We start from the raw sequence: 24,232 nt of genomic DNA on the forward strand, positions 1-24,232 counted from the left end.
GTCAACGAGCAACGATAAGGTGAGTATTTTTGCTCGTTCACAGTCGTTCGGAGATGTCACAGGGTGCGATATCTCTGACGATGCCAGATGAGCGTGACTAACGACGTGACCCCGACGACATATCGCCGGATATATCGTACCGAATGACACCCTCATTAGTCTCAGAATTGAGACTATCAGGCTGAGCATGCTCAGAAGGCACAACCCAGGACTTAGACTGAAAACGCCTAGATGTTCGGGTCAGTACCTGAAGGAAGCGAATCGAACGAGGCCGAGCATAGGGGGAAATCGTCCCAGGAGGCATCCGAGAAGACGCGGCAGCTCAGTTTGTGACACATGTTTGTAAGTTGCCTTGCTCTCACCTGCCTTTTCAGCTTTGCCCATACATTTTCAATAGGATTGCGCTCAGAGCTTTGTGATGGCCACTCCAAAACATTGACTTTGTTATTCTTAAGTCACTTTCTAACCAGTTTGGCAGTATGTTTCGGGTCATTGTCTATTTGAAAGACTCATTTGCGCCCAAGCTTTATGTTCCTGGGTGATGCTTTAATATTGCCACGTAATCTTCTTTCCTCAGTATGCCATCTATTTTGTGAAGTGCATCAGTCCCTCCTGCAGGAAAACAAAGCCACAACATGATGCTGCCACCCCTGTGTTTCACAGTTGGGATGGTGTTCTTAGGCTTCAAAGCTTCTCCCTTTTTCCTTCAAACGTAACGATGGTCATTATGGCCAAACAGTTTCATTTTAGTTTCATAAGACCACAGGACAGGACATGTCTCCACAAAATTAAAGTCTTTGTTCCTGTGTGCATTTGTAAGCATTAATCTGGCTTTTTTATGTTTCTTTTGGAATAATGGCTTCTTCCTGGCAGAGTGGTCTTTCAGCCCATGTTGATACAGTACTCGTTTTACTGTGGATAATGACACAATCTTACCAACTTCCACCAGCATATTCAGACGATCTTTTGCTTTTGTTCTTGGGTTGATATGCACATGTCTGACAACAGTGTATTTATCTCTGGCACACAAAACCAGTTTACTTCCTAAGCGGTATGATAGCTGGACATTCCCATCTTGTTTTTACTTGTGTATAATTGTTTGTACAGATGAACAAGGCACCTTCAGGTACCTGGAAATTGCACCCAATGATGAACCACATTTGTGCAAGTCCACAATTCTCTTCCTGAGATCTTGGCTGATTTCTTTTGACTTTCCCAGAAGGCTACACAAAGAAGCAGTATGTTTCAGGTGTGCATTAAAATACATCCACAGGTGTGTCTCTCTAATTAACTCAGGTGTTACCAATAAATCAGAAGCTTCCAAAGACATGACATCATCATATGGGCTATCCCATATTGTTTAAAGTCATAGTACTCTTAGTATATGTAAACTTTTGACTTTGCAGAAAGTAATAAAAATACCTTAAAACATTCTCTCTGTAATTATTCTGGCATTTGGCAAATATAAGCAATTCTGGTAATCCTAATTGACCAAAAACAGGAAAAGTTTTTTCTGATGTCATGTCAGATAGTGAGAAAAACATGCAAAGGTATCTTTTTAGATAGTGTATGTAAACTTCTAGTTTGAATGCCGCAGCCAGGATAATTTTCCTCTGTAACCGCTTCACTGATGCCTCTACTCTTTGCCAGTCATTACACTGGTTGCCTATCCGCTACAGAATCCAACATAAACTTATCACTCTCACTCACAAAGCTCTCCACGGTTCCGCACCCCCCTACATCTCCTACCTCATCTCTGTCTATCACCCCACCCATGCCCTCCGTACTGCTAATGACTTAAGACTGACATCCTCAACAATTCGAACCTCACACTCCCGTCTTCAAGATTTCTCACGAGCTGCGCCTATGCTCTGGAACACACTACCAAGAGCAATCCGATTAATTCCCAACATCCACACCTTTAAGCGGGCCCTAAATATGCATTTCTTTAGACTAGCCTATCCCCTCACTGCCCTGATCTAATCTAGTCCCTTTCTGCCCTTCATAAAATTTACTTCCAGTTCTTGTCCCCTGTACCTGTATAAATTCTTACCAATGGGTTCATGCAGCTGCTTTTGAATACCCTATTAAATCGATGGCTGGACCATATATAAGAAGCTTTTCTCCCCCATTCACCTTTTGTGCCTCCCCTATTTCCTCATAGACTGTAATCTTACGAGCAGGGCCCTCACTCCTCCTGGTATCTTAATTTTGTTATTTTGTATTGTCTCATATTGTCTGTACATGTGCCCTCTTAATTGTAAAGTGCTGCGGAATATGTTGGCGCTATAGAAATAAAACTTCTTATTGTTTCAAGTGTAAATATACTAAAACCCCCAAAAATACCCAAGAGGAAGGCTTATTGTACAGATTTCCCATATGATTTATAAGGCTCTATATGCTTTTTATATACAAAGTTGTAATTGATATATTGTTTAATTTTTATTCTTATTTCAGATGGTTTTAATTGTATGGTTGGGCTGTATGAGTCAGCCATGGATGTGTGTAATTTCATGCACCTGTGGAAGGGGACGGTCCGTTCCCGAAACGCAAAGTGCTCATTAAAATATAGTTATTGGACTTGCACATGGATGCAGCACTTGATTAATCCTCCTAATTTTGAATTCTATTTTATTTTCTCCTCCTCATTATCATACAATTTGTGCTGAGAAGATGAGATGAGGCTGGGCTGGGTAGTAGCACCATGTGTACTTTCTTCCTCCATCTCCACCTGGTCAACCTGGTTTTGCAAAACCTCACAGGTGTCAGACATACATGGCCACTCATCAGTTCTTATCTGCAGAGACTGACCTGAATACCGATCGGCATGTTGTAGTTGATATTCAACTACTGCCCTCTGCTTCTCACAAAGCCTTGCCAACATGTGTAATGTGGAGTTCCAGCATGGGGTTGCACACTAGTCGGTGAGCTAGCACTTACAAAGCGCTAACTGCCAAACTGGCAGCAGCTGTAACTCACTTGCTGAAATAGGTGCACATGTAGTGTTCTTTCACAAGTAGCTCAGGTATATCTGGGTAAGTTTACAGAAACTGCTGACCTACTAAGTTGAGTAAGTGGTCTAGGCATGGTATGTGTGTGAGCTTGCCAAGCTTCAGAGCCACAAACAGATTATGGCCATTATCACACACGACCATGCTTGCAGTATGGTCAGCAGGGAGAGCCACAGATCTGTCTGGTCTGTTATAGATTTCCACAACTCTGTGGCGGTTTGCTGTTCGTCCCCTAAACAAATTAGTTCAGAAGAGCCTGTTGTCAGTTCACCGAGGGTCATTGAATTGTAGAGTTATTTCCAGGGCCGGATTATAGGCGGGGCAGGCGGGGCTTCAGCCCCGGGGCCCCCACCATAAAGCTTTCAAGGGGGCCCCCACCACCAGGGCCATACTTGCCACCCGTCAGCAATTTTTTTTTTTCTTCACACCCTCTCCCCCTTGTAAAGACAGTCTAATAAATCAGCTGTGTTTTCGGGGGGCGGGGGAGAGAGGTGCGCGCACCTACATTTATTTGTATCTGCGTCTCTAAGACGCAAAAACAAACTCCGGGCGCAGGACGCTGATTGACCCCGGAAGTAGTTTGTACTTCCGGGGTCAGAGGTATGCCTGCTCCCTGCTCTGCTGCGGGCTCCAATGCCGCGGCCGTCACAGCAGGACGCCGCGGCCGTCACAGCAGGCCGCCGCCTAGGCCGCGGATGAGTTGACCGGCGCCGCGGCCGCGGATGAGAAGACCGGTGCCGTGGCCAGGAGAGGAGACTCACCAGAGCAGGAGGATGGCCGCGGCACCGGAACAGCAGCAGGAGGACGGCGGCCTATACCGGAGCAGCAGGAGGATGGCATCAGAGCAGGTAAGGGCAGAGCTGAAGAAAGATGTGTGGTGTGTGAAGCAGAGCTGTGTGTGAGTGTGTGTGTGTGTGTGTGTCAGAAACAGAGCTGTATGTGTGTGTGTGTGAGAAACAGAGCTGTGTGTGTGTGTGTGAAACAGAGCTGTGTGTGTGTGTGTGAGAAACAGAGGTGTGTGTGTGTGTGTGTGTGTGTGTGTGAAACAGAGCTGTGTGTGTGTGTGTGTGTGTGTGTGTGTGTGAAACAGAGCTGTGTGTGTGTGTGAAACAGAGCTGTGTGTGTGTGAAGCAGAGCTGAAGAAAGGTGTGTGTGTGTGTGTGTGAATCAGAGCTGTGTGTGTGTGAAGCAGAGCTGTGTGTGTGAAACAGAGCTGTGTGTGTGTGTGAAACAGAGCTGTGTGTATGTGTGAAGCAGAGCTGAAGAAAGATGTGTGTGTGTGTGTGAAGCAGAGCTGTGTGTGTGTGTGAAGCAGAGCTGAAGAAAGATGTGTGTGTGTGAAGCAGAGCTGTGTGTGTGTGAAGCAGACCTGTGTGTGTAAAGCAGAGCTGTGTGTGTGTGTAAAGCAGAGCTGTGTGTGTGTGTGAAGCAGAGCTGTGTGTGTGTGAAGCAAAGCTGTGTGTGTGTGAAGCAGAGCTGTGTGTGTGTGAAGCAGAGCTGTGTGTGTGTGAAGCAGAGCTGTGTGTGTGTGAAGCAGAGCTGTGTGTGTGTGAAGCAGAGCTGTGTGTGTGTGTGTGAAGCAGAGCTGTGTGTGTGTGTGAAGCAGAGCTGTGTGTGTGTGAGAAGCAGAGCTGTGTGTGTGTGAGAAGCAGAACTGTGTGTGTGTGAGAAGCAGAGCTGTGTGTGTGTAGCAGAGCTGTGTGTATGTGTGTGTGAAGCAGAGCTGTGTGTGTGTGAAGCAGAGCTGTGTGTGTGAAGCAGCTGTGTGTGTGAAGCAGCTGTGTGTGTGTGGGAAGCAGAGCTGTGTGTGTGTGAAGCAGAGCTGTGTGTGTGTGTGAAGCAGAGCTGTGTGTGTGTGTGAAGCAGAGATGTGTGTGTGAAGCAGAGCTGTGTGTGTGAAGCAGAGCTGTGTGTGTGTGTGTGTGTGAAGCAGAGCTGTGTGTGTGTGTAGCAGAGCTGTGTGTGTGTGTCTGAAGCAGAGCTGTGTGTGTGTGTGTGAAGTAGAGCTGTGTGTGTATATATGAATCAGAGCAGTCTGTGCGGCACCCCAGAGCGCTAAGCCACCCATCCCAGTAATGTGTACGCCACCAGAGCTGTTTGCCACTCCAGCAACATCTATGCCCCCCCAGTAACGTCTATGCCCCCTGCCCCTCCTGTAATGTATATATTGTAGGCCCTAGCCCCTCCTGTGATGTATATACAGAAGTGCTGTGTCAGTGTGCATGGTGTGCAGTCATGTCTGTTAGTGATGACCATCATGCAACACAGCCACATGTCCTGGAGGAGCTGGACGGAAACAAGCGGGGGAGGTGAGTGATGCTGCTTGTGACTTCTCCATATTAACACCTGTAATGCGTCTGTGTCTGCATGTGTGTCAGTGTATATGACTGTGCATATATTTGTCTGTTTTAAATGTATTTTTGTGAATTTGTCTTCAAATATGTATATGTACGTATGCCTGTATGTGTATGTGCGTGTCTGTGTGTGGATGGGGCCCACTGAGACTCAACCGGGGACCACAAAAACCTGGAGCCGGCCCTGGCTGCCTTAACATTGGGATGAATAAAAAAATATGTGAGTAACTCTACTTTCTGTGTATAAGTGACTGCTGTGAGTGATCCTGGACTGTGTCTGTATTGTACTGTGTATAAGTGACGGCTGTGAGTGATTCTGGACTGTATCTGTATTGTACTGTGTGTATAAGTGACGGCTGTGAGTGATCCTGGACTGTATCTGTATTGTACTGTGTGTATAAGTGACTGCTGTGAGTGATCCTGGACTGTATCTGTATTGTACTGTGTGTATAAGTGACTGCTGTGAGTGATCCTAGACTGTATCTGTATTGTACTGTGTATAAGTGACGGCTGTGAGTGATCCTGGACTGTATCTGTATTGTACTGTGTGTATGGGTGACAGCTGTGAGTTATCCTATACTGTATCTGTATTGTACTGTGTGTATAAGTGACGGCTGTGAGTGATCCTGGACTGTATCTGTATTGTACTGTGTGTATAAGTGACTGCTGTGAGTGATCCTGGACTGTATCTGTATTGTAGTCCTGTAAATCTGAATGTGGCAGAAAAGGAGAAGATAAATGTTCATTAAATTTATATCTAAATGCTACAGTTCGCGCTCTACTGTTATGGCTAAAAATGTTAACGTTTATGGGGCCCCCACCAGATTTTCTGCCCAGGGGCCCCCACCAACCTTAATCCGGCCCTGGTTATTTCCACAAGCACTTATCCATATGTCAGTGGTTAAGTGGGCCTACCCAGTAACTGTGTTGGTTAGAGAATGGGTAATGTTATGGGACACGTACTGGTTTAAGGCAGGGATAGCACACTGGGAAAAATAGTGTCGGCTAGGAACTGAGTACTGAGGGACAGCTGTCGCCATGAGGTTTTGGAAAACGTCAGTGTCCACAAGTCTAAACGGCAACATTTCCAGGGCAAGCAGTCTGGAAATGTGCCCATTTAGTGGGCCTGTGGGTGGGTGGCTGGGTATATATGTTTACATTCCAATACCTAAAGTAGGGACAGCTGAATGCTGCACTGAGAGAAAGAATTGAACGTGGTTGCTGATGGTACTTGAGAATATGCAACAAAAGGTGCAGGGCGGGAGGCATTTGTGCCTACATTCTGGACAGGGAATTGGCAAGCACAGGGGAAAAGGCAGTGGTGTCACCCTCAGATACTGATCGTGGACCCAGTCATTTGGCCCACTCAGTCAGTTGCTTTCATGACATGTGCCAGAGCATTTTGGTGGTGGTCAGACTGGTAGTGGTCAGACCCTTGCTTATGTTGGTATGACACAGGTTGCAAATCTTATTGTTTGCAAGTTCTTAAAAAAAGGACCAGAATGGGGTACACCTGATCCTTGACCTGTGAACTTGCTACATGTGGGTGCTATGGGGGACAATTGACCACCTTCTCCCTCTGGCCACGACACTGCCTTTTCCTGCCTGCTGCGGTGCTGCAGATCCATCTCTCTCTGCACTGCTGTTCTCACTCTTCATGGCACCTTTTCAGGTTGGTTTAGTGACTTCATAGTCCACCACCTCGTCTTCCACTTCCGCAGTCTGGTTCTCCTAACTTGTTGACTTAACATCACTTGTCAACTGTGTTTCATCATCATCTATCTCTTGAGAAACTAATTGCTTTTCCAAACATCATCTTCTTATGACCATTGCTGCTCAAATATTTGCGCATCACTACACACGATGTCCTCATGTTCCTCTTGAAACTTTCAGAGCAAGAAGCCAGAATCAATAAATGGAAATGTAAAGAGCTCCTTGGAGTGCCCGTGTGTGGTATTACTTGTCTCCTAGGACACGCCATGGTGAGAGGAAGGAGGATTAGGCTGAGGATTATGTGGTCCAGACTTTTGGCTAGTGAGACTGGACTATGTGGAAGACAGGGTGGTGCTGGGAAACATGCTGGAAGCATTATCTGACATTGAACCCACCACCAGTTCGCATTGTTCTGGCTTCAAGAGAGATGTCCTGTGCCTCGCTGCAAAAGGGGACAGAAAGCTAGATCTCATGGATGAGCCTGTTTGTTGTGCTCCCTCAGCGGGCAAAATTTTTACCTAGACCACAGCTTTGGCCTTTGTGTGCACATTGACTTACCACACGCGTTGAACATTTTCATTTAGATATATAATATATGCTTGTAAACTTTCTAGAATTAATAGTAAAAAGAAAATTTGAAGACCTGAATAGGGCTTTTGTATTTTGGTTGTAGCAGCAGAATACCTTTAGAAGGACTGTAAGGCAATAAACCCTGCCTGTGTGCCTGTAATCCAAAACTATCTTTCCTCCACCAGCTATCCCCACACTGAATGCTGGTAACAGTGGTTTTACTATAAAAAGGACAGTATGTAGCCCTGAAAATGTTTTAGTTTTAATGGTGCAACAGCGGTATACGATTACTGCAATAGCAATTAACCCCTTCATGACCTTAGACATAATTTATGTCATGGTCAGATAGGGGTTTACGACCTTGGCCAAATATTTGTCATTGAGATCACACGAACACAGGAGCTGTTCACACTCGATCGCTACTGTCACATCCAGGGGTGGAACCCATTCTGTTCCTGGTTGTTCAACCCCCTAAATGCTGTGATCAATAGTAATTGCAGCATTTAGGGGCCGGGAGAGGGAGTATGCTTTCTCTACCACACATTTGGGCCCCCCGCAACATGATCATGGGGGCCCAATTGTTGCTATGGCAACCCAAACTCATCATGACAACCTCTGGGTCAGCCAGTTATGGCAAGCATCTTAGACCATGCCAGGAGAATGGTCTGGGAGGCTTTTGCACTGCAATACATTATACCAGCAATCAGAGTAATAAAAATGTAATGTCCCATATAGGGACTAAGTAAAACATTGAGAAAAAAATTGAACTTTTAGAAAATAAAAAACAAAAAAAGTAAAAAAAATATTTTACCAATTTTTATGACACAGTGAACGGCCATTTTATGAATTGCTATTTTTATAAATCTTCTTGATACTGCCTCATAAATAAAACAGAACAGAAAGTAATCAAACAATATTATGTGGCCCAAAATGGTACCAATAAAAACTCCAACTCATCCCGCCAAACCCTCACATGACTCTGTCACCAGAAAATGAAAGAAACTATAGCCTTCAAACTTTGGTGATGAAAAAACCTTTACTTTGTAAAAAAGCGTTTTATTTGAGTGTGATAGTAACCAAACTTAAAAGAAACTATATAAATATGGAATTGCTGTAATTGTACTGACCGGAGAAATAAAGCCACCTAATCATTTATAGGTGAAAGGCATAAAAAATAGTATTTAATTCTTCAACTGCTGTTTATTTGTTTATTCTGCCTCCCAAAGATTGCAGTAAGCCTCAGCTCACATTTATCTTGCACTCTAAGCTGAGTACTTACACTGAAGACTACATGTAATATGTGAGGCAGACAAAATTCCCAATGGAAAATTTACTGTTATGATGCAGATGAAGTTATTTCTGGAAAACACTCATGAAGTCAAAATCACTACTACACCTGAAGATACATTCCTAGAGGTGTATAATTTCCAAAATGGGGTCACTTGAGGCAGATTCTGGTCTTCTGGCATTTAGGGGCTTTATATACAGAGTCTGCAAACTATTGTATTAAAATTTATACTCCAAGAGCCAAATAGCACTCCTTCTCTCCTGAGTCTCAGCAAGTGGCTAAGCAGTAGTGTAAAGCCACATGTGGGGTATTGCCATGTTCAGCAGAAATTGCATGAGAAATCCTTGTGCTGTTTTTACACATTTTGTTGTGTGAAAATGTAAAATCCGGTGCTAAAACAAAATTATTGTGATAAAAATGTTATTTTTTCTTCACCTCCCAATGGCAGAAAATTCTGTGACATATACTGTATGTGATGGCAGTGTGAACACTGCACCCCTAGATGAATTCATTGAGATGTGTAGTTTGCAAAATGAGGTCACTTATGGGGGGGGGGTTTCTGCTATTTTGGCAACTCAGGTGCTCTACCAACGTGACATGGCACCCTCAAACCACAACAACCACATCTACACTATAATTTGGTGTTTTTTCCCTTCCGAGCTTTGCACTGTGCCTAAAAAGCTGTTTTAGACAACATATGGAGTATTGGTGTACTCAGGAGCAATTGCATAAAAATTGTATTATTAATTTTCTCTCATTAAAAATTTGGAGTAAAAGTAACATTTTAATGGGAAAAAAAAATAATTTTCATTTACTCAGGGTTAAAAATTCTCACAAATCTCTTAGATGAATTACTTGAGAGACGTAGTTTCTAAGATAGGGACACATGTGGGGGTTTCTGCTGTTTTGACATGTTAGGGGCTCTTCAAATGTGACATGATGTCTGCAATGTATTCCAGCCAAAATGGCGCTCCACCCTTTTAAGCCATGCTGTGCACCCAAAAAGTAATTTTCCACCACATATGGAGTATTGGCATGTTTAGGAAAAATTGCCCGACAAATGAAATTGTAATTTGTCTCCTGTTACCCTTGAGAACATGTAAACATTGGGTCTAAAATAATGTTTTTGTGGGAAAAATATGATTTTTTACTTTTGCAGCTCAACATTATAACATTATGTGAAGCACCTGTGGTTCAACGTGATCAACAAAAATCCAGATAAGTTGTAGGATCTAATTTCCAAAATGGGGTCAATTGTGGGGGGTTTCTACTGTTTAGGCACATCACAGGCTGTGCAAATGCGACATTGCATCTATTATCAATTCCAGCCAATTTTGCATTTCAAAAGTCAAATGGTATTCCTTCACTTCTGAACCCTGCCATGCATCAAAACAGTAGTTTTCCACCATATATGAGGTATCAGAATACTCAGGACATATTGCACAACAAATTGTATGGTACATTTTCTTCTGTTACCCTTCAGAAAAGGCAAAATTTGGGGCTAAAACAACATATTTATGGGAAAAATATGATCATTTTAACTTTCATGGCTCAACGTTATAAAATTCTGTGAAGCACCAATGGTTTCAAGGTGCTCACCACACATCTAGACAAGTTTAGTTTCCAAAATTGGGTCACTTGTGGGGGTTTCCTCTGTTTGGCACATCATTAAATGCAACATGGTGTCCGCTATCGATTACAGTCAATTTTATATTCCAAAAGTCAAAATGTGCTCCTTCTCTTCCGAGCCCTGCCTGGCACCCAAACAGTAGTTTTCCACCACAAGTAACATTTTTGTGGGGAAAAAGGTTAAATTATCATTTTTTCCTTCCACATTGCTTTAGTTTCTGTGAAGCACTTGAAGGATAAATAAACCTCTGGAATGAGGTTTTGAGCAGTTTGAGGGGTGTTATTTTTAAAATGGTGCCACATTTGGTTTACTGTTATATAGGCCTCTCAAAGTCACTCAAATGTGATGAGGTCCATAAAAAAATGTTTTTGTACAGTGTTTTTAGGAGAAATGAAAAATTGCTGATAAACTTCTAACCTCCTAACAAAAAAAATATGTTTCATAAATGGGGCTGTTATAAAATAGACATTTGGTAAATGTTATTTATTAACTATTTTGTCTAACATAACTCTCTAGTTTAATATTATGAAAATGAAATGTTCAAATTTTTGTCAAATTTCCGATATCTTTACCAATAAATGCAAAAAGTGTTGTCCTACGTTTACCACTATTATGAAGTACAATATTTCATGGAAAAAAGTCTGAGAATCACTGGTATCCGTTGAAGAGTTCCAGAGTTATTATCTCAAAAAGTGACATTGGTCAGAATTAAAAAAAATTTGCCTGGTCAGGAAGGTGAGAACAAGCTGTGTGGTTAAGGGGTTAAACAGCACCCAGGGCCTATATGCCTGTTCTAGTCTAAGCTCCCCCTCCTAGATCATCTCTTCCTGAACTGCTTTTAGGGAAGAGTGTGCCAGTCATTGCATAACTGGGTTTTATATAAGACTCAATGACGTGTTGTGGCAGGCCAAACAGAGTAATACCAGTAGCCAACGTGACTATAGCATTACCGTGTATGGCAGGACATCCCTGAATGTTGATTGGCTGTCTAACAGCCACAAAACATGCAGGGTGGGGATTCAAGCATGATGCTCAACTGAGTAAGGAACAAATTGGGTACCCAGATACTCCATTGAGTATCGAGCAGTGGCGAGTACACTCACTCATCACTCAGTGCTGACTAAAGTGAAGTATAGTTGTGGCTTGGTGATGACTCCAATGAAGCATAGTGGTGGCTCAGTGCTACCTACAGTGAAGCATGGTGGTGGCTCAATGCTGCCTACAGTGAGGTAATGTGGTGGTATCATGTATCTTTGTTGTTGCAGTTCCTCTCCCTGAATCATCTGAAGATAGGTTTTTCATTTACGTTCCCGTGTGTATTATTCTCTGTGTCTTCTTTAGAGCTTGGTGGGGTTCACTAAGCACTCATCCCATCAGTGCCCTACCTAGGGCCTAATTCAAGGTCAACCAGGCTCAGATATCCAACTTGGCGCATAGGTGCTGCAAAACCTATCTAGGGTGGTGAGGGAAGCCAGGGGCCAGTGGTATGTTTGGACAGGGGTCACCATCTCACCCTTGCCTAGACACAGGGTTTCCCTTTCCCATTCCTTTTGCCGTTCGCTTAGTACTTTTGCATACCTAGCATGACAGGTGGCTCGGTGATAATGCACTGATTGAAGAATATCTGTTCCCAGTATACATTTGAAGACGCCAAAACATAGTATAAACGTACCATAAGATTCCTAGGAAACATACACTTCAGCATTGTAAATCACATATTGATATTTAGACACTTATTTTCTATACTTTAATAACATATGCAATCAAGAAAATAAAATGCTTATAAATCTCATTAAATAATTTATCATTTGGGCTTTACCAATGGGTGTCTATACACATGGGGGAATTTCCCCTTTGACCATGCTCCTTACAAATACAGGTGTGGCAACAGTATATTCTTCAAAGAAAATTTGCACTCCTATTTTCTGCATAACTTCTGTCAAAATATACAGAAAATTTTAAAAGGAAAGTTAAATATAAATTATTACATTAATCAGGTAAGAAGTATAATCTATTACTTACAATGTAGCAAATGTTTGTGCGTGAAACTGTGCAGAGGGCAGCAACAACCTCTTCTGTTGTTTATATATATTCTTATAGGCATACTTGCACACAGTTTTTGAAAAAATCTTGGCCGGGATGTTGTTTTTATCTTAGTTCTCCAAAGAAATCTTTAATTGATGGTGTCCAGTAAATCATTATAAGGGTATGTACATGCAACATCTTTTTCAAGGTAGGTACGCTTTGTAACCCACCTGAAAAAAACACTAGTGCTAGAAAGAATTGACGCATGCATTAGAATGTATAAACTACGTACCATGCACATTTAGTCTTTGAAGCTTCTGTTACCTGGTCCACGTTTCCAGGTGATTAAAAGAAGTTACCTGATAATTCTTCATAGGGCTTCTATTTAGAAATCGCTCACTAGTTTATACAGTGCAAGTTAAAACAAATGCCGGCAGTAAAGACATTGCATAAAACAACCAAAAAGAAGCTGCAAAAGACACTTCTGTAAAAATCGTTGCCATTTCTTGGAGTATCCTTTGTGTAAAAGACTTGGTGAATCTGCACATATCTAAAAAAACACTTGTGCTCACAGTGCATTTTGTAATGCAGATTTGGTGCAGATGTGATGCAGATTTGGTGCAGATGTCATGCAAATGTGATGCAGATTTGGTGCAGATGTGATGCAGATTTGGTGCAGATGTCATGCAAATGTGATGCAGATTTGGTGCAGATGTGATGCAGATGTGATGCAGATTTGGTGCAGATTTTGTGCAGAATGTGGCCCAAATCTGCATTTCTGTCTTCATGCCAGCTATGCCAGGAAAGTCAATGAGAATTCGGAAGCCTTGTGTGCTCGTTGCTTATTTTGTTACTTGCAGATTTGGTGCAGAAAATAATCTGCAGCATGTCAATTCTGTTGGTGAGGATTTTTAGCCTTTCCAACCATTGACTTCATTAAAAAAATGCATGGTACGAAAATACACCAAAACCACACCAAAAACGCACCAAAACACATGCGTTTTTTGGTGCTTTTTTTCTACCAGAAGGTGCAGATTTCATGCAGAAAATGTGTGCACCAAATCTGCAGCGTGCGTACATGGTCTAAGACATCTTTATTTAGGCTTAGAAACGGAAAGCTGCACAGATGGATTTTTTGCCTTTTTTGTTTTTTTAATTAAATACATGTCAAATTAGCAGGCAGCATAAATCAGACTTTATTTGCTATTGATCTCTATAGAGCATGTCTGCAGATTTATAGTATGTCTATGGTCAGAACAGTTTGGGTTATGAACTTCATGGACTAAAATTTGGTAAATATTTTACAGACTTGGCTCATGTTTAGTGCCGTTAATAAATGTGATTTCTTGCTCTCATCCAGCTGAAAAGAACGTTGAAGATGAGTTTTGTCAGTCGCCTTCTATCAGCCAGTCTTCATCTACATCTGTGCTCCGAGCAATGAGGACAGGTTGCACACAGATGGCTTACAAGTTTCAATATTATCATAGGTAAGATAGAAAAATAGTCATGTATCATGCTATAAAGCAAATAAATGGGAACAGCTCAAAATATGAAAAATATAGCAGTGAGGGTTCTTTGTTCATCGATTTAAATTTTGCAGGGCTGATATTTTCTTTGGCATAAAAAGAAGTCTAAACTGAGCTCCTAAGCCTGGGACTCAAATTCCTGACGTGGTCCTGCATCGTCTCTCCTTTGCTGGTATAATTTTATTTATGTGTTTGTAATGTTTCTAGAAAAGAATCTGCAGGATGAATGTTACAGATTTTCTGCACCTATTGGGTAAACTAAGTTCCTTGTGTTTTTGTTTAGTTTTTTTATATGCATTTTTATCACTTTTTTTGATACTGCAGTTATTGTCGCCTTTTTTGCATCTTATGTTTCAGATAAAGCAGCTTTGTTTTTGATGCTTACTGAATCCTGACATCTCGCTTTGACAAAACTTTAACAGTACAGTGATGTGTAGATTACAGACTCTGTCAGGGCTCGTGCGCACGTTGCATAATTGCATGCATTTACGCTGCGTATAGCACTGCAGCATAAATGCATGCGTCCTGCATCCTCTGCACAATCTATGTAGATTGTGCATGATACGTGTGCACGATGCTTTTATGAACGCAGCGATTTGGGTGCTAAAATTTTGACCCAAATTTGTGCGTTCATAAAATGAGCATGTCAGTTATTCCGTGCGCTGTGGATGCAGCTCCCACTCTGTCTATGGTGGGGGCAGCAGCAATAGCGCATGAAATTGGCTTTTTTTGTACAAAAAAACTGCATGTGTGATGCCCTGACAAAATAAGGTTGCCACAGGAGACTGCATCCATCTTCCAGATGCAGGATTCCCTCCTCCTTGGCCTTCCAACACAACCCCACACGCAGGTACATACACCAGCCACAAAAGCCTAGTCACCCCCCCAAGGACAATAGGGACACACCAGTGGGTGGGACTAGGCAGATGGTGACGCCCACCTAGGGGTTCTGAGGTGTCAAGAGGAGGGAACACAGAGAGAAGACAGTTAAGGGTGTTTTACACACTGCGACATCGCTACCGATATATCGTCGGGTTCACGTCGTTAGTGACGCACATCCGGCGCTGGTAGCGACATCGCAGTGTGTGACACCAAGGAGCAACGATCAACAATCGCAAAATCGTTCCAAAACGGTGATCGTTGACACGACGCTCCTTTCCTTAATATCGCTGCTGCCACAGGTACGATGTTGTTCATCGTTCTTGCGGCATCACACATCGCTATGTGTGACACCGCAGGAACGACGAACATCTCCTTACTTGCGTCCACCGGCAATGCGGAAGGAAGGAGGTGGGTGGGATGTTACGTCCCGCTCATCTCCGCCCCTCCGCTTCTATTGGCCGGCCGCTTAGTGACGCCGCAGTGACGTCGCTATGACGCCGAACGAACCTCCACCTTGAAGGAGGGATTGTTCGGCGGTCACAGCGATGTCGCTGTAAAGGTATGTGCGTGTAACGCTGCCATAGCGATAATGTTCGCTACAGCAGCGAGCACCAAATGTCGCACGAACAACGGGGGCGGGTGCTATCGCGCTCGACATCGCTAGCAATCGCTAGCGATGTCGCAGTGTGTAAAGCACCCTTTAGTCTGGTGCTGACAGTGGAAGTGAGAGGAGTGAAGTGGTAGTCAGGGGTTGTAGCTCCCAGACTACTGGACTACCTGAGCTGACTAGGTGGCAGACGGCAGAGCAGGGCCACAGGCGATGGAGATTCGGTCATGGGAGACCCTAAGTGGACTGGGGCAGGGTTGTAGCCCGCCGGTGCCGACAGCGGGAATCCGGTCCGGAGGCCGTGCACAGTTGGGGTACCTGGACCCTAGGGCGAGGACAGCTGCAAGCACATTTTCAATTAACCAGCGGGGGACAAGATTCCAAGTTTTGTCCCACTAGCAGCCCAGATAGAGCCCGAAGCCCGGGAAGCCCAGACGGAAGTGAGTCTTCCTGACTCACTGAGCTATGGGCGGTGTTTCACCGCTTGTCACAGCCCATCTGCTCCCTCCTCCCTCCTCCTTCCTCCCTCACAGCAGAACGCTGCAAGCAGGAGACACGTTGAGCTGTGACAGCGGTGAAACACCGTCCACAGCTCAGTGAATCAGGAAGACTGCAGCCGACCGGCACTTGATGTGACGTCACTAGAGCGGGGAACAGCTGTCTGCAATAGCGCCTCTCACAGGCACTATTGCCAACACAAGGTATTTGAGAGAAACATTGTTTCTCAATATAATATCGAACTAGACAATAAAAAATATGGATTAACCACCCTTTTAACTCCTTCATGCCATGGACATTTTCCATTTTTGTTTCTATTTTTTTCTTTCCCTTTCTCTAAGAGCCATAACGTTTTATTTTAAGTCAATATAGCCAATGATGGCTTGATTTTAAACACCATTCATTTTACTGGAAAGAAATTCCAAGTATGGTAAAATTGGATAAAAAAATGCAGTTCCACAATTTTTTTTATTTTTTTTATTTACCATCTTTACTTTATGGTGAAACTGACCTAACAATATGATTCTCCAGGTCACTATAAATACTTAGATACCAAACATGTATAGCTCTTTTTTTATTTAATTGGTGAAAAAAAATTACTGACATTTATCATGAACAGATGTTGCTTTTGATGCCATTTTCCAAAACCCATAGCGTTCTCATTTTTCGTGATCTGGTTATGTGTGACGACTTATTTTTTGCGCTCTAAACTGACATTTTTACTGATACCATTTTCAAGTAAATATGATGTTTTGATCGCCTCTTATTGCATTTTATTGCAATGTTGTGGAGGCCAAAAAAAAAAGGATTTCTGGAGTTTTTAATTTTTTTTGATACGCTGTTTACCAATTGGATTAATTTATTTTATATTTTGGTAGATCGGACATTTGGGAATGCATAATTCCATAATATTTGTATTTTTATTTTTTTCAGTTGTTTTACTTATAATGGGGCAAAAGAGGGTGAATTGAACTTGTTTTTTTTTTCATATTTTTCAAAACCTTTTATTGTATTAACTAGTTCCCTTGAGGGACTTGAAGCTGCTATCGTCTGATCACTTCTGCTGATCAGAGCAGTGCATCAACACTGCTCTGTTTAGCTGAAATAATGATCTCCCATGACTGCCGGCTCACAGGTGGCGTGACCCCTGGCTGTCATGACAACTCATCGTCACCCCTCGATGATGTCATTGCTGTGCTCATAGGAGTGGGGAATGATGCGCTCCCCGACGGCGCATGTTAAATCCCGCTGTCAGAGATTGACAGTGGGATTTAACTGGTTAACAACTGCAGGTGGATCAGAGTGGTGGATCAAATCAGCTGCAATGTGCACAGAAAGATGCGGGCTTGGAGTTCAAACCCACAACAAAGCAAGGGACACGACGTATGAGGTAAGTACAGTCATATGTCATGAAGGGGTTAACCTTAGTGCTCATGCAGACATCTGTACAACACAGTCCAAGCACAACTGACAGGCCAGAGTTATAGAAGTATATAAAGCTATCACGCTCGAGTCAGGAGACCCAATGCTAGTCCATGCATTATAGTCTGTGCTTTGCAGTCTGTGCTTGGATGGTTTTGTACAGACATCTGCATATTCATTTAGTATTTATCCTGTATATACCGTGTTTTTCCAAAAATAAGACCTCCCCTAAAAATAAGCCCTAGTAGGGATTTTCAGCATTTTCGGAAAAAGGCTTAAATATAAGCCCTCCCCCGAAAATAAGCGCTAGTTCCGGATCAATAATGAAGTGTCCGTGCAGCTAAAAAAAGTTACAGGTACTGCAGGACACTTCATTGTACACAGCGGCACCCGGCAATTACACTCACCAGACGCCGAGCAGCAGGACCTGCAGTGATCACACACCCGCACACATCAGCTCTCACACACACACACACAATCAGATCACACACACACCAGATCTCACACACAAACATCGGATCGCACACACAGTCAGATCACACACACACACCAGATCTCACACACAAACATCGGATCGCACACACAAACATCGGATCACACGCAAACATCAAAACACACACACACACACACACACAAACATCGGATCGCACACACATCGGATCGCATACACACTCACCTCATCCAGTAACACCGATCTCTTCTCGCCGGGAGAATCCTGAGAGGCAGTGCGGTGCAGCGCGACGAACAGGACCTGCGGCGGGACACGTGACTTGCTCTCATTCCCTGCTGCCGTAAGTGCTGGATGTGATGTGATGCGATGTGTGTGTGTGTGTGATCTGCTGTGTGTGTCTGTGTGATCTGCTGTGTGTCTGCAATCGGCTGTGTGTGTGTCTGCGATCGGCTGTGTTTTTCTGCGATCGGCTGTGTGTGTCTGCGTTCGGATGTGTGTATCTGTGATCGGCTGTGTGTGTCTGTGATCGGCTGTGTGTATCTGTGATCGGCTGTGTGTGCCTGTGATCGGATGTGTGTATCTGTGATCGGCTGTGTGTGCCTGCGATCGGATGTGTGTTTCTGCTGTGTATATCTGCGATCTGCTGTGTGTGTGTGCCTGTGATCGGCTGTGTGTGCCTGTGATCTGCTGTGTGTGATCTGCTGTGTGTATCTGTGATCGGCTGTGTGTATCTGTGATCGGCTGTGTGTGCCTGCGATCTGCTGTGTGTGATCTGCTGTGTATATCTGTGATCTGCTGTGTGTGTGTTTGTGTGATCTGCTGTGTGTGTGATCTGCTGTGTGTGTATGGGATCTGCTGTGTGTCAGCGTGTCAGCTAGCAGCAGGGTAGGACGGCGTGCAGCACCGACCGGAGATCACAGGAGGACCTGGTGTGACGCCTTGGGCAAGCCAGGGGTCACAGGTCATCACACCACCACACCCTACACCCCAGTTAGGAACACCCAAGCTACCAAAATCCTTGTTGCCTTCCTGCAGGGGCTGGTGTTCACACCAGGGGGTGGGCCAGGCGGTTGGCTCCGCCCACCGAGGAGTTCACAGCCCTGGAGGCGGGAGGAACCAGGCAGATGAGTGTTAGGCTATATGTCCACGGTAGAATGTACCTGCGGCAAATCCGCACCTTATTTTTGACGCGGATTTGCCGCGGAATTACCGCGGATTACCGCGAATTTGCCGCGGATTTTGATGCAGATTTTTTTTTTCCCCCATTCTATACCCAAAATCCGCACCAAAATCCGCAACAATAATTGACATGCTGCAGATTTTTCCGGATCAAAATCCGCGGCAAATCCGCCGCGGAAAAATCCGCAGCATGGACACAGCATTTCCAAAATGCCATTGAAATGGCTTGGAAGTGCCGCTGCTGCAGATTTTTGGTAAATCCGCGGCAAATCCGCGGCAAAATCCGCGGTAAATCCGCAGCGTGGGCACATAGCCTTAGAGTTTAGCTCAGGCAGAGCTTGAGTGAGGAACAGTGGAGTTCAGTTAGGGAAGTGAAGGAGTAAACAGCGGAGTCCAGTGAAGTGAAGTGGAAGGAAGTAGTAGTGGAGCTAAAGTTAAAAGCTGAAGTGACAGAAAAGTGAGAGTAGTAAAGCCTGAAGTTGGTCCGGCTGTGTGCCCCGGACTGTGACAGCAAGGTCAGCAGACGGCGGTGAGAGTCCGCAGGGGTGACTGCTCGGAGGTTGCTGGAAGGACCGCGGACGGGTAGTGGCCCGGCGGTCTGGAGCAGTATACGAAGAACAGTCAGCACCAGGGCAGGGCCTTTCGGATCCCGGCAAGGCTAGGAGTCGCCATAATTTGCCAAATCCGTCAGTGAAGGGGACGTCTGTCTCCAAACAACCAAGTCCCGATTGAAGGCAACAGTCCGACCATTACAGAGAGACACCGCCACCGCCAGGGCACCAGTTTCTCAGGGCCAGCGCCTGCGGGCAAAGTAGGGCTCCTCCGGCCCATATCCAAGCCGGGGAGCGGGTTACCGGTGGGAACCCATCGCAACAACATCGCATCAACTTAGGTGCAGGACAGAGGGACCGTCACCGTCACCCACCTAATCACTGGGCCCCGGGATCACCAACCCCTACCCACGGAGGGGCAACACAACAACTGGCTGCTCCATACCATCCTTCCCGGGATCCCCATACAGAGCAGCGGTGGTGTCAACAAATCACCACAACCGTGGGTGGCGTCACGGACAATAACCAATCCCCACACCCAAAATCCCCTTTCACTCACGGGCGAGGAGCGCCGCTAGAGTCCCCGGGATCCGGCCCATCGCTCGAGCCACCGAGCAGCAGCAGGCCGCAGCAGCCGGACCCGAGCAGCAGTGGGAGAGCGCGGCGTCCCCTCCTCCGCCCGCGACACTGGGAACCACGCAGACGTCCTGGTCTGGTGAGTATGAGTCTCCTGGGAAGTGGGGGGGTTTGCTTTTTTGGGGGGTAAACTTACCCCCAATCGTTTTTCTCCAAGAATAAGACCTCCTCAAAAAATAAGACCTAGTGCTTTTTTGGGGGCAAAAAAAATATAAGACAGTGTCTTATTTTTGGAAAAACACGGTAGTTATCTACTTCTATCATTATTATTATTATTATGTTTTTTTTATTTTTTATTAATATGCTAACATCAATAAACACAATTGTTCAGTTGTTATACCATATTTAGTAGATATAATGTATTTATTACATTCCAAGGCAGTTTTATTTATACAGTCTAACCTTTGTTTTACTTTGACATTTTTTATATTTTCTCTTTCAGATATAGTACATCCATTTACATCTTGCTAATCAGTGCCACATTTAATATCCTAATGAGTAAATTTTCTTAAAACATCAACATTTTATGTAAAAAAACTGGTAAGATCATGTCAGAGTAATTTACTATTTCTTTTTATGCTATTCATATTTGAGTTAAAAGGGTTTTCCACTTTCAGGAAAGTGGACCCCAAACACTCTGGAGTATCCAATATAACAAACAGAGCAGGTAATCACCCTTCTTGGGTCCATCGGCAGCTCCTTGGAACTGCTCAGATCATGGTTTTTGGCTACTTACAATAGGTGGCACTAGAGTTTACCTCCCTTAAACACCACTAAAGCTTCTCATACAGCCAGATCAGATTTCATACTTTGCACTGACGAGGGGCAATCACCTAGAAACACCGTGTCTGCAAATTGAGGTTCTGATCTGGCATAAATCCTAATTCATATGACAAAGCTTGTTAAAGGGCCATTTTTGACTTTTAGGATTGCTACTTCCAATACGGGGCACTAGAGTTTGTCTACTTTCTCCCTGAAGAGACAATTTGACTGCAGTGAAGTCGTGTTGACAGAACACTTTACTGCTATATCTAATCACTGAGCTCTACGGCTTATTCCGAGGTGTAGAATGGTTAGGCTGGGTGACTACCTGTTCTACTTGTTATTTTAGGTATTTGAAAGCGTTAAGCGTCTACTTTCCTAAAATTGTGAAACCTCATTGATCTGTAACACTGATTAATTTTTTTGCCACATTTCCGTTTATGTTTCTTGTAGGTTTTTATTACTTGATTGGTGATTAGTCTTTTACAAATCTTTCAAAGTTCAACATTGTCCATTGGTATAAAGCTGGGTTCACACTAAACGACAGCGACAACGACGTCGCTGTTACGTCACCATTTTCGGTGACGTAACAGCGACCTTGTAAGTCGCTGTTATGATCGCTGCTTAGCTGTCAAACACAGCAGAAGCAGCGATCATAACGTCGCTGTGCTACATGTGCAGAGAGCAGGGAGCCGCGCTTAGCGCTGGCTCCTTGCTCTCCTGCAGCACACATCGGGTTAATTAACCCGATGTGTGCTGCAGCTACATGTCACAGTTCAGAGAGCAGGGAGCCGCGCGCACTGCTTAGCGCTGGCTCCTTGCTCTCCTTGCTACAGTATACATCGGGTTAATTACCCGATGCATACTGCAGCCACATGTCACAGTGCAGAGAGCAGGGAGCCGCGCACACTGCTTAGCGCTGGCTCCTTGCTCTCCTAGCTACAGTACACATCGGGTTAATTACCCGATGCATACTGCAGCCACATGTCACAGTGCAGGAGCCGGCACTGGCAGCAAGAGCGGCGGAGGCTGGTAACCAGCGTAAACATCGGGTAACCAGGGAAAGGTCTTCCCTTGGTTACCCGATGTTTACGCTGGTTACAGCTTACCGCAGCTGCCAGTGCCGGCTCCTGCTCGCTTCATTTCGTCGCTCTCTCGCTGTCACACACAGCGATGTGTGTGTCACAGCGGGAGAGTGACGACCAAAAAATGAAGCTGGACATTCAGCAACGACCGGCGACCTCACAGCAGGGGCCAGGGGGGGGGGGGGGGGGGGGGGGGGGGGGGGGGGGGGGGGGGTCGTTGCTGAATGTCACACACAGCGACAGCGACGGGACGTCGCTGCAACGTCACAGAAAATGGTGACGTAGCAGCGACGTCGTTGTCGTTGTCGCTGTGTGTGACACCAGCTTAACTTCTTATTCCTACTTTACTATCTCTATCCTACCCATCTGGTTAATTCAATGTAAATAATTGCAACTGACACTTCATGAGTCCTTGGGAAGATAGGAATAGGCTGGAGTTACATGATTAAAAGGTACCTATTGTTTTACTTATGTATATAGTTCTGGCTTCCTGATAAGTGCAATAGATCAGTGGGGGCCAAGTTCCTAGGCCCCCACAATAGCTAAGGATTTTCAGCATGTGAAATGTAATATTACAGCTCAGATCTCCTGGTCTAACCTCCTGCATGATTAGAAAGTGCTAGGAGATTAACATAGAGTAGCATCTTTCTGATAAAGTCCCTGTGGGGGAAGGAACAGCACAGCTAAGTGTAAATATATAAAAATATAAACCCTTGTATCAGCACTCCTACTCTCATATCCCTACTGCCTCTTCTATACTGACCCCCCCCCCCCACTGCCTTTTTGGATATGAGCCACATTTATATATTTTGTGCTTTAAGCACCTTTTAAAAATGTGATTGCAGACACAGCTCCAGATAGGCAGTGTAAGCTAAGGGGCAGTACAGCAGAGCTGACAGTGCTATGAGAGGAAGAGCGCTGATAGAAGGGTTTGTAAGTGACACAGCTAAACTCAGATGCACTTTCTAATCATGCAGGAGGCTGGGGTACCATTTTACAGCTATATCATTAAAATTCTATCTTACTTTATTGCTAATGATCTAACTTGTACATTTTTTTCCACTGCAGCTAGCCAAATGAATAATTGCAGTATTCATACAGCAAGCACAAAATTCATCCTCACAGGTTTGACTGATAACCATGACCTAGAGATCATTCTTTTTCTGGTGTTCCTGATACTTTACATTTTTGCTGTTCTTGGAAATGTAGGAATCATTGTAACTATTCAACTTGGAGCTAATTTGCAGACTCCAATGTATTTCTTTGTGAGTCAATTGGCTATGCTTGATCTTTTCTATACTTCTATTATAACTCCAAACACACTGGCCAACTTCACCCGGAGTATTAAATCAATGTCCATCAGTGGATGTGCCACACAGCTATTACTTTTTGGAGGTTCAGCAACCACAGAGAGTTATTTGTTGGCGGCCATGGCCTATGATCGGTTGGTAGCAATCCGCCAGCCTTTGCTTTATGTAACCATTATGTCTAATGCAGTATGTAGATTCTTGGTGGTCGCTTCATATTTTGCAGGTTTTTTGAACTCTTTAATCCACATAAGTTTTGTCTTTTCATTAAAATATTGGAAAGACAATGTGATTGACCATTTCTACTGTGATATTCCTCCACTCTTTAGATTAACATGTTCTGATACATTTCTGAACAAGATAGTAATCCTTCTTTTTGGAGGACTGACCTCTGTCATTTGTCTATCCACCATTCTGTATTCATATTTAAATATTCTGCTGACTATTCTAAGGATTAACTCCGCGATAGGAAGAAGAAAAGCCCTTTCCACCTGCACATCCCACCTGGCCTGTGTCACTATATTTTTCAGCACTTTGATGATCACATATCTCAGACCTCCATCAGAAAATCTGCAGATGAATGATAAACTCATTTCTGTTTTCTACACAATAGTCATTCCTACGATAAATCCAATCATTTACAGTTTAAGAAATACCGATGTCAAAACCACGGCAAGAAAAATTCTTAATAAGTATAAATTATTTTGGATTGAACTTTGTTCAGATCATGGTTAG

The 24,232-nt window shown here is 44.1% G+C and overlaps 1 protein-coding gene across 1 annotated transcript; it reads left to right on the forward strand.

The window, feature by feature from the left end:
• Positions 1 to 231: 231 nt before the first annotated feature.
• Positions 232 to 24,232, forward strand: LOC142289960 (olfactory receptor 5AP2-like). Its single transcript, XM_075333905.1, has 4 exons — positions 232 to 325; positions 13,952 to 14,078; positions 20,786 to 20,841; positions 23,259 to 24,232. The coding sequence occupies exons 1-4, from the start codon at positions 232 to 234 to the stop codon at positions 24,230 to 24,232; spliced, it is 1,251 nt and encodes a 416-aa protein (XP_075190020.1).

This window comes from Anomaloglossus baeobatrachus, chromosome 2 (assembly GCF_048569485.1).
Source record: "Anomaloglossus baeobatrachus isolate aAnoBae1 chromosome 2, aAnoBae1.hap1, whole genome shotgun sequence".
NCBI classification, from domain to species: domain Eukaryota; kingdom Metazoa; phylum Chordata; class Amphibia; order Anura; family Aromobatidae; genus Anomaloglossus; species Anomaloglossus baeobatrachus.

What these genes read in the sequence shown, in the direction of transcription:
- LOC142289960 (XM_075333905.1), top strand. Translation starts at nt 232, where the DNA reads ATGTTCGGGTCAGTACCTGAAGGAAGCGAATCGAACGAGGCCGAGCAT. An exon ending in CGAGAAGACGCGGCAGCTCA is followed by an intron (nt 326 to 13,951) that starts GTTTGTGACACA and finishes GCTCTCATCCAG; the next exon opens with CTGAAAAGAACGTTGAAGAT. An exon ending in CACATTTAATATCCTAATGA is followed by an intron (nt 20,842 to 23,258) that starts GTAAATTTTCTT and finishes TTTCCACTGCAG; the next exon opens with CTAGCCAAATGAATAATTGC.